Below are 13357 nucleotides of genomic sequence, written 5' to 3'. Positions count from 1 at the left end.
CTGGACAGACTCCCTGCATAGATTCATAGTCCTAGGATATATAATATCCCTCCAAAATCTGGGATGGAGAGTACAGTATAAACTACGGGCCGGCATGTGAACTAAACTAATTGAAAGAGATATATATGGGTTTATTTGCACACATGAAGATACTCTAATTAAAAAAAAAGTTTAGGCGTGTGGAGACTTGTTTGGAGTGCATGCAAAGATGTCACATGTTATTTTCTTCAGAAGTTTGCATGAAAAACAGCTTAATTATTTTTTTTGGCATTCCAAACGTAGTTGGTTGAATACCAATTAAATGGTGAACAAATATTTCAGAGCTAATAAGTTTGTTGCGTTTCTATTTCGTCCTTGATTAATGAACAGTGTGAATCGGCCGATCATAATATGGTTCGAAGTTCACGCCTAAACTAGCAAACAATTTTGACAGATAGCTAGCGAGAAAAATCCAAATCAAAACAACCGTTTGTCCCGATCCACACCCTAAAACGGCATCACAAAGGCAATCTCTCCTCCATTTGAACGTTTCTTGCTCATGAATATACAATGTACTTACCACATTTGCTCGAAGTTCAAATATTTGTTAGACTATTGTTCTCCTATTAGTAAGAATACATTAATTTTGTAATAAGATCCATTGGCATGAATCTTGATTAGAGCAACCAGCCTCTTTTCATATTCACCTTGGACTCAACTTTTCCATGCTTCTCTTCACACCACATTTCTCCACCTTCTAGTTGTCGCGACAGTAACAAATGGTGAACTCGCATGTGGCCATGGTTAGAGGTGCTAAGATCGGACACAAGACCTCCACTATCATGCAAGCACAAGAAAATGAAAGTGCATTGAATGGAAATGCCATATTTATTCGTCCGCAGATATTCTCACTAGAGAAATGCTAGTAGATCAGGGGACAATCCTAACACAACTAGACACCCCAAGATGTCGGTGCCAACTCAACTCGGCTCACCTAGCAAACATTGCAATACAAAAGGGTGATGTCTCCTTTAGTATCCTCCCAATGGAGGTTAGGATCAGTACGTATCTAGCTTCTTCAAAATAATAGTAACGATCTCAAATGGACGGGTCGAAGAAGACAAACTAGGGATCCGACAAACGTCCTAATCTAAGGCCAATTTTGGTCGTCATCCTGAGAGATGACGAGAAGAATAATTCTAACTGTCCGGATGCATGGGGAAGATACTCTTGGATCATGTTTGTTGGCGCTATTCGGTGTCTCCGACAAGAATTATCCACTCCTATAATTGATATATATATATATATATATATATATATATATATATATATAACAGAAACTATTTTTTTTCTCACAAAATTCAACTTCTATTATGTCCAACATAGGCTTTTGGTAGTCAAATTTATTACATATTGCGAGTTCTAGTCTTAGTTCTCCCAACGTCAAATGAATTTAACTGAAGGGCGCATTACCGATCTGTAGAATGAAAACCATAGTTTTATAGAATGGTCATCATAGTTATGATGAATACCGATCGTTTCACACCTTAACTTGTCATTTAGCCATATAGATAGAATTAAAATCCATAAATATAGGCTGTATTGGTGTGTCACAACCAATTAATTAGGCTAAACTAAACAAGTACCCATAAATCTAAGTTGGTTCCAATCATGCGGAGATTATCTACAAACCAAAGCTAAATTTCATGCACGAGCAAAGTGATTATGGCAGCACCATTCAACAAGTGGGGCCCTTTTTCTGACTATCACTGGAAAAATTTGCATGTAAATACGACCAAATTAGCATCGTCGAGTGATTACACCAGCAAAGCATGCATCACGCAGCATACACCACCATATGAACCATGGGTTTTTTTTTTTCTCAATGTCACTTGTTACATAGGAAGTAATTAATCAAATATCCCCATGACAAGTGGGTCCAACGGTGGTTGGCCCCTGTCATGCTCCAGTGTCGCTAGTGTCATGCCCATATGCAGCCGCAGAAGTGGGAAGGTGGGCCCCACCTCAGGTGCTCCCGTCCCATTCTTGACGGGAGAGGGAGCAGATCGAGATGTGATTTGTAGAGTGTGTGAGGGCTTATCTGCAAAAGAGTTACTTAATTGAATTTTGTCCCACACAAAACCAATTTCTACACTCCTACCTACCCAGCCCATATAACAAGTTTTATCTCTTAAATACTCTTTACCTATCTATCATCATTACTATTTTTTCAATAATAAAAGGTATTTTGGTCATTTCTACCCTCTACTAATTTCACCATTGTCTCTTTGTGGGAGAGGAGTACAGTTACATATCAAACCATACGAGGTTAAGCCTAAAAAAAGAAGATATATATGAGGTTATTTACACAAACGAAGATGCTCCAACAATAACGTTGGCGCGTATGTTTGGAGTGCAAATATATGTGAGATTTCACATGGTTTTAAATTCTTTAGAACTTACCTGAGATATACATGAAAAAACAGCTTAACCTTTTGGCGTTCAAACGTATACTTGGTTGAGAACAAGGTTGATGAACAAATATTTCTTAGATTTAAGTTGGTTTATGTTTCTATTTCGTGCTTTGAATGATGAACGGTGTGAATAGGCCGTTTGAGTGCCCGTTCACGCCTAAACTAATAGTAGTAACAATTTTGATAGCATTTGCTGGCGAGAAAAATCCAAATCAAAACAAAACCTCTGGTTCACACCCTAAAATGGCTTTATACAAAGGCAAACTCTCCTCCATTTGAATATTCTTGTACATGAATATAAAATGTATTGCACCATCTAGCTAGCTTTACGGTCAAATATTTGTTAGGATATTGTTCTCCTACTATTTTGAATCCACGAAGTAATAAATATATGTTTGATAGAGTTACAACTCCTAATTTTAGCTTCAGGAGTTGGGTTAGGAGTGAAGATATGAAGTAGACTAAAAGGCCATGTTTAGTATATCTCTAAACTCCAACTCCCAACCCTAAACTCCAACTCCAGGAGAGCTGGCTCCTATAGGAGCTGAGGTTGGTATAAAAAGTGTTTAGCTAGATTACTCAACTCCACTCCACCACATCCCTCGTCGTCATTTCATCGAACACCTTGTAGGCGTCACCCTGCCGTTGCCGCCGCCGGATAGCCCGCGAGTCACCGCCGTCAGTCAGCCCGCGAGCCACCGCCGCCTGTCGACGCCGCCGCTCCCACGCCGCCGCTGCCTGTCTATGCTGTCGCCCAGACCGTCGCCTGTCGACGCCGCGAGCCGCCGCCGTCGGTCCACCGCCTGTCGACGCCACCGCCCACGCGCGCTGCCCAGGCTGCCGCCACCCGCGCGCCACCGCCCAGACCGATGCTGCCGCCCGCGCCTGCCGACGCCGCGTGCTGCCATCGACGCCACCACATGCCGCCCTCCACCACCGCCTACCGTCGCAGAAGCGCCGCGGCCCACGCTCGCCGCCGCCGACACAGACGTCGCTGCTGCCACCACAGACGGCCGCTGGAGGAGGATATTGAGGAAGATGGAGAGGAGAGAGAACGCTAGGAGAGGGGTAGGAAGGGGTAGTTCAGTGGCATTTTTACATAAATACACTTAAAAATTAAAGGGTAGTGGGTCTTTTGAGTTGGAGTGGAGCTGTGGAGTAACAAAAACCCAGCTCCACCCACGTAGTACAAATTTGTAGAGCAGCTCCAAAAAATGGAGAATCTGTATCGTTTGGCACAACTCCAGCTCCAGGTAAGTTGGATTTGGGAGCTAGAGCTGTGCCAAACGGGGCCTAATAAACCCAGCTCCACCTCTCTATTTCATTTTGTGACAGCGCTCTACCCAGCTCCACTCTCACTTTAAGTGGAGTTGAAACTATTTGGCTGGACTCCATCTCTATAAGAGGTAGAGCTAGAGCTATAGTTGTCCCAAACATGTCCTAAGACATTGATTTTGAAATAAATGAGATCCATTGACATGAATCTTGATTAGAGCAATTGAACCGTTTTCTTGTCCTAATTACCTTGGAATTTAACTTTTCCTTGTTTCCCTTTCACTTCCCGCACTCTTCCACCTCTTAGTACCTCTTAGTTGGCGCGACAATAGCGAATGGTGAACTTTCATGTGACCATGCATGGCTAGAGAGGGCGTTAAGATTGGACAAGTCCTTCCTTATATATCGTGGGCACACATGCTTGCCACCGCATTTCCTCTCTTTTTTTTTGAGGTTCACCACATTTCCTCTCTAGTTATGCGAGGATAAGAAAATAAGAAAGTGCATTATTCAATATAAATGACATGTTTGTTTTTCCCATGTATAGTCAAAGAGATATGCAAGGAGTAGCTTGGGCATTCCTAGCATAGCCAGAAACCGAGCTCACCTAGCTGCAATTACTGTATAAGTGTGTGATGTCTCCTTTAGTCTCCTCGTAGTGACGGTTGGGACCGATATCTCACTTAAGATAATAGTAACGGTCTCAAATGGATGAAAGGAAGAAAAAAAAACTAGGATTCCAATCTAGCCGGTTTGGATGCCATCCCACAAGAAGAATATATCCCTAACTAGATGCATGATGGTTATACTCTTGGATAATGTTTCTTTGCACTATTCGGTGTTTCCGTAAAGAATTAACTATTTCTCCAATTGATACATAATTGAAACGTATGTGCTCACATAATTCAACTTCTTATATGTCTAATATAACCCCTCTCTCTCTCTCTGTAATCAAATTTCTTTGATGTTAGGAGCACTGAATTTAATTGTCCTAAATTCTCTCAATGAAATCAACTCAAGGGAGCATTACTAATTTGGAGAACGAAAAAAAACATAGTTTAGAGGACGATCGTCACAGTGGCTTCAATCAATTCCAACCATTTTCACCATTAACTTCTCATGTTGTATAAATAGTGGAGGCAAGCTTAGGACAACTTAGGCTTAAGTCCTAGATGACTTGTCTCCATAATCACATTTTAAATCTCTTAAATCACCATACAATTTCTTTTTTGAACTAAAAAGGCAAGAGAATTGATGATTATATTAGAAGGAGAGAAAACAAAGTACAATACATGGGGTTACAAGTGCAGAAAACAAACAACTAGAAGATGGCAACTAATGTGCCGAATAGGTGGAAAAAAAGAACATTACGGCGGTTTGAAATACAATGTTTTTTTTTAGAAAACCAATATCTCATCATTAGTTGAGTCATACCCAAGCAATAGGTTTTATAACTTTTAGCTATGTCACTGGTTATATATGGGTAAAAAACCCATGATAAAGGCTGCATTTATGTCAGCCAATTAATTAGGCTAAACTAAACAAGTTTCCCTAAATCTAAGTTTGTGTCAAACATCCAGATCATCTATGAAGCAAAAAAGCTAAATTCAAGCATGATACTAGCTAGTATTTGTAATTTGCAATTGTAATTGCCAGTTCGCGAATTAATCAACTTTACCCACGAACATACACGCGTGATGTACCCTCATGCAGCGGGGACAAAATGAGGGAAGTGGGGCCCACCTATCAGTGACACAGAAAGGGTACACCGCGTATATTCCATCACGGGCAACAACATTACTGCATTACTAACTTTATCACTACACGGAGTACTTAGCAACTAAATTCCTTTTTTTGCGTTTTTAAACAAGGAATCTCCTTTTCTTTTGGTTGCCTCCGTGTAAATAGGTACTCCAGTATTATCTCTTTTGTTCGTTGAAAGAAAAAAAAAGGAGGAAAAAAAATCTAGTTGTCGTTGTCGTCTTCTCCTTCGATCTCTTCTCCCCTCCTCTTCTTTAGGGTTCCCGCATCGCATGCACGTATAAAAAGGCGGCGCTCATGCGCGTGAGAGAGACAAGGCACATATATGCAACGGGGACAGGATGCGGTAAATGGGTCCACCTGTAAGTGGCACAGAAATGGTACAAGGCGTATACCCCAGTGTTTGTTTGGAAGGATATTCCATCACAGGCAACAACATTACTCCCTCCTTTCCAAAATGATCATCATATATATTTATGCACTAAGACCAACGATAATTTCAATAACATCAATCAAGACACCATGCACACATTCTCCCACAATGCATGCATCGATCAAAACACCATGCCAATTACACCTTAGCATGCACACATTCTCCCATGCTGCATTAATTGTATTCTGATGAATCCATATCCATACGGTTATATGATGATCAATTTGAGAACTTTTGAATTCCATTACATGATGATCAATTTGGGAAAGAGAGAGTACTATTTAGTAGTTAGCAACATAATTCCTTCTTTTGCGGTTAAACATGTTATTACTCCGTGTAAATAGGTACACGTATTATCTTGTATTATCTTTCTGTTCGTGGAAAGAAACAAAAATAATAAAAGAAAAGAAAGGGAGAAAAAAAATCTGGTTGTCGTCTCCTTCGATTTATTCTCCCCTCCTCTTCTTTATGGTTCCCGCACCGCATGCGCGTATAAAAAGGCGGTGCGCGCAAGAGAGAGAGAGAGAGAGAGAGACAATCTCCACAAAACCACCACTCCCTCCTCGCCTCGCATCGCGCGCGCGCGTCTCTCGATCTCTCTCCGTCTTTCCACCATGTTTCCTCATTGGTCATGCGAGGACAAGAAAATAATAAAGTGCATTATTGGATGTAAATGACATGTTTGTTTTTCCCATGTATAGTCAAGAGATGTGCAAGGAGTAGCTTGGGCATTCCTATCATAGCCAGAAACAGAGCTCATCTCACACCTAGCTGTAATTACTATACGAGGGTGTGATGTCTCCTTTAGTCTTCTCGTAGTGAAGGTTGGGACCGGTATCTCACTTAAGATAATAGTAACGGTCTCAAATGGATGAAAGGAAGAAAAGAAAACTATGATTCCAATCTAGCCGGTTTGGATGCCATCCCACGAGAAGAATATCCATAACTAGATGCATGATGGTTATACTCATGTTTCTTTGCACTATCCGGTGTTTCTGAAAAGAATTATCTGTTTCTCTAATTGATACATAACCGAAACATATGTGCTCACATAATTCAACTTCTTATATGACTAATATAACCTCTTTCCAGTCAAATTTCTTTGATGTTGGGAGTACTGAATTTAATTCTCCTAACTTCAAAATGAATTAAACTCAAGGGAGCATTACAAATTTGGAGAAAAAGAAAAACCATAGTGTAGAGAATGATCATGACTTCTCATGTAAAGAAAAACCAATCAATTTCGACCGTTTTCACCGTTAACTTCTCATGTTGTATGGGTAGAGGCAAGCCTAAGGCAGCTTAGGCTTAAACCCTAGGCTTGTCTCTATAATCATGTTTAAATTATATTAAATCACCATAAAATATTTGTTTAGAAAATCAATATCTCATTAGTTGAGTTCTACTCGAGCAATGTTTTGTATTTTTATGCTATGTCACTGGTTGTATATGAGTAGAAAACCCATATCAAGGCTGCATTTATGTCAGCCAACTAATTAGGCTAAACTAAACAAGTTTCCATAAATCTAAGTTCGTTCCAAACATCCAGATCATCTACGAAGCAAAAAGGCTAAATTCAAGCACGATACTACTATTTGCAATTTGCAATTGTAATTGCTAGCTTGCGGATTAATCAACTTTACCCACGTACGAACTTACATACGAACTTACATGCGTGTTGTACCCTCATGTAGCGGGGGACATGATGCGGGAAGTGAGGCCCATCTGCTAGTGACACAGAAAGAGTACATGCCGTATACCCCACAGTTTGTTTGGAAGGATATTCCATCATGGGCAACAGTATTACTATTTACTAGTAGCAATTTAATTCCTATTTTTGCGTTTAAACATGTTACTCCGTGTAAACAGTTGTGTTCGTCGAAAGAAAGAAAAAGGAGGAGACTTAGAATCGGGCGCCCGATCCAGGCATTCAAAAATCGGGCGTTGACATCAGCGCCACGCATTCGTGGAAAATCACTTTAAACTAATTTTTCTCTTAAATTATTTATCCAAATCATGATCCGATTGCACCATTAAATTTGTTGCAATTAAATCTTCAAAACAAGACCACACATAGATATATTCCGACGAAATTTTTTTAGCTTATTATTGAATTATTTTTAAATGTTGCACGATGTTCCACCTAGTATATCGGAATTGTTTCACTAAGTAGATCGAAAATGTTTCAATCGTTTAAATCGGGCGTTGTTTCACCTTATATAAAAAACAATGTTTCAGCAAATAGCGAAAGAATGTTTCAGTTCGCTGCAACATATGATCCATATATAGTGAAATATTGTGAGTACACTAGGTGAAACATTTTTTAGTGGAAAAAAATAAAACAAATTCCGTTAATAGAGGGTTTTCAAAATATGTAGGTGATTTGTTGTAAAATAATGTTTCGTTCACTGCAACATTTGATCTATATATAGTAAAACATTGTGAGTACACTAAGTGAAACAATTTTGGTGGAACAAAAAATGAAACGAATTCCCTTAATAGAGGGTTTACAAAATATATGGGTGATTTGTTGCAAAAGAATATTTTAATTCACTGCAACATTAAAAGTATCCATAGTGAAACATTATAAGTATACATAATGAAACATTATAAGTACATTAGGTGAAGTATCTTTTATCGAACAAAAGGAGGGACAAGTGGGTGGGTCCAGTGGGATGCGCGTGACCGATTTTCTCCCTCCCCCGGTTGACCGATACGGAGCATTATTGAAAAAAAAGAAAGAAAAAAAAGGGAGAAAAAAAATCTGGTCGTCGTCGTCTTCTTCGATCTCTTCTCCCCTCCTCTTCTTTAGGGTTCGCCCTCATCACATGCAGTATAAAAAGGCGGCGCGTGCGCGCGTGAGAGAGGGAGCGAGAGGCAAGCCCAACAAAACCACCACTCCTTCCTCCTCGCCTCGCTTCGCGCGCGCGCGCGTCTCTCTCCGTCCCAAGCTCGCGCAGCAGATTGATCTCGATCGATCGACCGATCCGCCCGCCAGGTAACGATAGATGGATCGATGTGGATGAACGCTCGGTTGGTTTGTTTGATCGACCTCTCTTCTTTGTTTTTCTCGTTCGATTTGATTTGCGCGAGGGTTTGGTTTGGTTTGGTTTGGTTTGAGTCGAGCAATGTTGGATTTGATTTGCGCGAGGGTTTGGTTTGGTTTGAGTCGAGCAATGTGGTTGTGGATTTTTTTGGTAGGGAGGTGAGATGGATCGTGACGAGGAAATGGGGCACGGAGACAGATCGCTGCTGTTCATCGGAGATGAGGACGACGATCTCGAGGCGGACCGCGACGGCGGCTCCACGCCGTCGTCCGACCCGGGCTCCTTCTCCGACCGGAGCGACCCTCCCAGCGTCGACGACATCGACGAGGACGAGGACGACGACGATGTCGTCGGCGATGGCCGCCGCGCGCCCCGCGACGACGACGACGACCAGAGGGGCACGTGGCCACAGAGCTTCAGGTCGGTATCGATCTATCTGACTATCTCCGATGGTGTCGCGGATTTTTCAGACGAGATTTTTTTTGTTTTTTTGCAGGCAATCGATTGACATGATGAGCGCCGTGCCGTCGCCGGCGATGAGCTCGATCATCACGGCGGCGAGCCCGAATCTGGGGAGGTTGGCGGCGGTGGGGAGCTCCCTCCTGAAGCGAGCCACGAGCAGCGCGGTGGGGCAGGAGGGCTCGTCGCTGCCGCTCTCCAGGCCGCTGCTGCCGCCGTCGTCGCTGTCGCAGCTGTCGACGGCGTCGGGGCCGCCGGTGAGGGACTCGGCGGACAGCTTGCCGCCGCGCGCGCGGCCGCCACCGCCGCCGCTGCATGGGGAGTCCGTGGTGCCGCCGCCGCTGCCGAGGCCGTCGTCGGCGTGCCTGAGATCCAACTACATCGACCTGCCGCCGCCGTCTACCAGGTGCGGGCAGAAGCAAGCCATCCTCAATGGTGAGTTCAATTAATTACCTCGCTAATTGTTCATACTGGAATGCCCCCGATGAATTGATCTTGTGTTATTTTGCAAATTTGTAATTCGCCTTTTGTCAAGTCCAATTGTTTGTTTGCGATAGTTCAATTCAGTAACAATCCTGAGTAAATCCACTTTTGAAAATACTTTGAGGTAGCAATATTTAATTTAATTTCGTCCGCAGAATTAATTCTTGAAAATAAAACTGATGTTGTGGATTTAATGCAGGAGCGTCGGTCAGTCGGTGTGTACTTCCGTCTTCCAAAAAAAAATATACCATCGAAAACTTTTTGAGTGAATATCACTAACTGTTCTAAACAATTTACGGAGTTTGGTTCAGATTTATGGATATATTGCCCCCAGTAGTTTGTTTCTGAATTTTTCTGTGTCTGTTTGATTAACAGGGCCTGATGAATTTTTCATGTGTCTGTTTGATTAACAGGGCCTGCTAATTCTCACAAATTTGCTTCTGAATCTTCCTTTCTTTATTGGATTTGCAGGGCTTAATGTTCTGTGTGGAGTTGGAATTCTCACCACAAGTTACGGAATCAAACAAGGTGGATGGTTAAGCCTGATCCTGCTGCCCTTGTTGGGTTGCTGTTCTTGCTACACCGGATTGCTTCTGAAGAAATGCATAGACAGTTCACCGAGCATTGACACATATCCAGATATAGGACAAGCTGCGTTTGGTATTTACGGACGGATATTCGTGTCGGTGTGTATTTCCAGACTCATTTGAGAAAACAGTTTTCGCAAAATTTACTTCCTTCGTCCCTTACTGTATAATACATCTGAATGTGCGCATCGCTTTTTTCAGGTTGTTCTTTATCTAGAGCTATATGTAAGTACTCACAGAATTCTGAGACTACCTGGTCATGTTCATTCATGTATCATTGTTATACATGAGAATACTGATATCTTATATTTGCAGGCATGCGGTGTGGAGTACATCACGCTGTTAGGTGACAGTTTGTCGTCAGTATTTCCGTCTGCAGATCTAGCTTTTGGTGGAATCTACTTGAACGCGCACAATCTCTTCGCCATCACAATGGCCTTGGCGATTCTACCATCAGTTTGGCTTAAGAACCTCAGACTCCTCTCCTATCTTTCTGGTAAGTAACAACACCAGACATTGCACATGATTGATCTACTCTTCCAAAGCTAATGCTATATGTTCATAAGTCAGCTCCATCTTTTCTTTGGTCTGGACAATAGAAATGCACTGTAATTTCCACTTATTGTTAATCTCTGAATGAACTATGAGCTTCTCATGACCATTTTCTTGTGGAACATTTACAGCGGGAGGCGTGATTGCGACGACGACAGTAATTGTTTGTTTGTTCTGGGTTGGGATTGGGGAAGGAGTTGGGTTCCACCCTGGTGGAACTGCACTGAATCTGACCCACTTTCCTGTGGCACTTGGCCTGTATGGATACTGCTACTCAGGGCACTCGGTTTTTCCGAACATATATTCGTCGATGGAGGAACGCCCAAAGTTCACCTTTGTACTGCTGTTCTGGTAATAAAGTTCTAAATTAGACAAATGAAATGCTACAGTACTGTTTCCTGTACCCTGATTTAGTACAGTGTCTGTTACAGTTTGTCAATTGTATATGTGCTAATATATACTACTCTCTACTGTTTCAGCTTCATAGTAGTCACGTTTGTATATGCTGGAGTCGCTGTCGCAGGATTTCTGATGTTTGGCGAGTCCACAATGTCACAATTCACTCTGAACATGCCACAGCAATTTATTCCCTCCAAAATCGCCATTGGGATGACGGTACGATGAAACTCTTGATAGTTAGTATTATGCTAATGCGTCAAAATACAATGCAGTGATGTTCATTACCATAATTGATCTTTTTCTTCCTTCAGATTATAAACCCATACACAAAGTATGCCTTGACATTAACACCGGTCGCCCTGTCGATAGAGGAGGCTCTACCTAGAAGGATGCAGACTTACCAAGTTGGAATGTGTGTTAGGACAGCTCTTGTCGCCTCAACTGTTGTTGTAGCTTTGACATTTCCATACTTTGGTGAGTAGTTTATTAACTGAATATTAGTTCTTTGATAATTGATGAAATTAACTCCAAAACATCATGCATGCTAATGCTACTCTTGACCCACTTGTGCTGCAGCACTGGTGATGGCGTTGCTTGGATCTGTCTTCACAATGCTCGTGGTGAGTTTTCTGACTAACCTAAAATTCTGCATTACTTATTACTTTGTTTAACAGATCAAATCACTCAGAAACTTACTATGATATTTTGCTCCACAAATTGCATTTGCAGGCCCTGATCCTCCCATGCGCATGCTATCTCTCTATCAAGAAGGGTTCAACACCATTGTGGGAGGTAATTAACTCATGATGCAGATAAAAAAAAAAAGCACCAACAGATCCACAAATATTTTTAGTCCTGAAAATGCTAGCGCTGTCTACTAATACAAGCTATAACTTTTCTCTTCCTTTTAGGTTGTCTTATGCATAACAATCATACTGCTTGGCATCCTGTGCGCCTGCGTTGGATCGTACACTTCTGTTAGCCAAATGATAAGCAGATAGTAGGACGCACGAATGATCCATTTTGTAGCTGTTACAGATTCTTTTGGATTGGACCGGCATTTTTCGATTCCTTTGTATTTGTTCCTTATTTTTGGCAGTAAAGCTGTATGGATGATGGTTTTACTGTAAGATGGTATCTGTTGTTGTCCAGAATACGTAATAGCAACAACAGTCCAGAACCCAGTTCTCATTCCATATAGAATCACTTAATGCCATTTTTTATTCTCTCTAGAACAATATATATGAATTGGAGATGATTGGTAGGACAAAAGGGTGCTTTAGAGTGACAAGTTTTTAAAGACAAAATGTAAATCATAGTAGAGTGACAACTATTTAGTGTCATTCATTGGAAAATTTCGAGGTAGTAGTAGCTCTGAGGATTACACTCACGTCTACTATACCTCCGTCCTAAAAAAATCAGTTTAGTACATCCACTAGAATGATATCCATATTAATATACTAGGATGTATTACATCCAGTATTAGTTTAGTTTTTTTATAGGATGGATGGAGTATGCATGTCTACTTAGGAGTACGTCCGTGTAACGGGGCAGCAATTAATTGCTGGGAAAGCTGTGACTAGCTAGCATAGGAAGCCAGTGCATACTTTCCCGTCCCAAAATATAAGAGATTTTAGAGGAGATAAAATATATCTTAGTATTACGAATCTGTATATACTCCATGTTCAGATTTATAATACTCGGATATGTTTCATCCATCCAAAATCATTTATATTTTGGGATGGAGGGAGTATATAACTATGCCATTGTATAAAACTCGTACACTTAATTTATAGCTATATTATATACTATTATTTCACAACATGATAAGATGTTTTAGTTTTTAATAGATTTATACATGGATTCATATATGCCTCCAAATTCATATGGATGTTAGGGACTCTAGAT

General features: G+C 41.3%; 1 protein-coding gene across 1 annotated transcript; it reads left to right on the top strand.

Annotated features, from left to right (window-relative positions):
• The first annotated feature begins 8751 nt into the window (after nucleotides 1–8751).
• Nucleotides 8752–12721, top strand: LOC127757767 (amino acid transporter AVT1C-like). Its single transcript, XM_052283344.1, has 12 exons — nucleotides 8752–8920; nucleotides 9124–9389; nucleotides 9466–9863; nucleotides 10383–10597; nucleotides 10700–10723; nucleotides 10814–10994; nucleotides 11182–11401; nucleotides 11530–11665; nucleotides 11761–11923; nucleotides 12026–12069; nucleotides 12179–12241; nucleotides 12361–12721. Exons 2-12 carry the CDS (start codon nucleotides 9133–9135, stop codon nucleotides 12448–12450), a joined length of 1791 nt encoding a protein of 596 aa, XP_052139304.1. The 5' UTR covers nucleotides 8752–8920; nucleotides 9124–9132; the 3' UTR covers nucleotides 12451–12721.
• The last annotated feature ends 636 nt before the right edge of the window (nucleotides 12722–13357 follow it).

Source organism: Oryza glaberrima, chromosome 12 (genome assembly GCF_000147395.1).
Source record: "Oryza glaberrima chromosome 12, OglaRS2, whole genome shotgun sequence".
In the NCBI taxonomy this organism is placed as follows: Eukaryota; Viridiplantae; Streptophyta; class Magnoliopsida; order Poales; family Poaceae; genus Oryza; species Oryza glaberrima.
This window is presented reverse-complemented; position numbering and strand designations above follow the sequence as displayed.

What these genes read in the sequence shown, in the direction of transcription:
- LOC127757767 (XM_052283344.1), top strand. Translation starts at nt 9,133, where the DNA reads ATGGATCGTGACGAGGAAATGGGGCACGGAGACAGATCGCTGCTGTTC. An exon ending in GAAGCAAGCCATCCTCAATG is followed by an intron (nt 9,864 to 10,382) that starts GTGAGTTCAATT and finishes TTGGATTTGCAG; the next exon opens with GGCTTAATGTTCTGTGTGGA. An exon ending in TTCTTTATCTAGAGCTATAT is followed by an intron (nt 10,724 to 10,813) that starts GTAAGTACTCAC and finishes TTATATTTGCAG; the next exon opens with GCATGCGGTGTGGAGTACAT.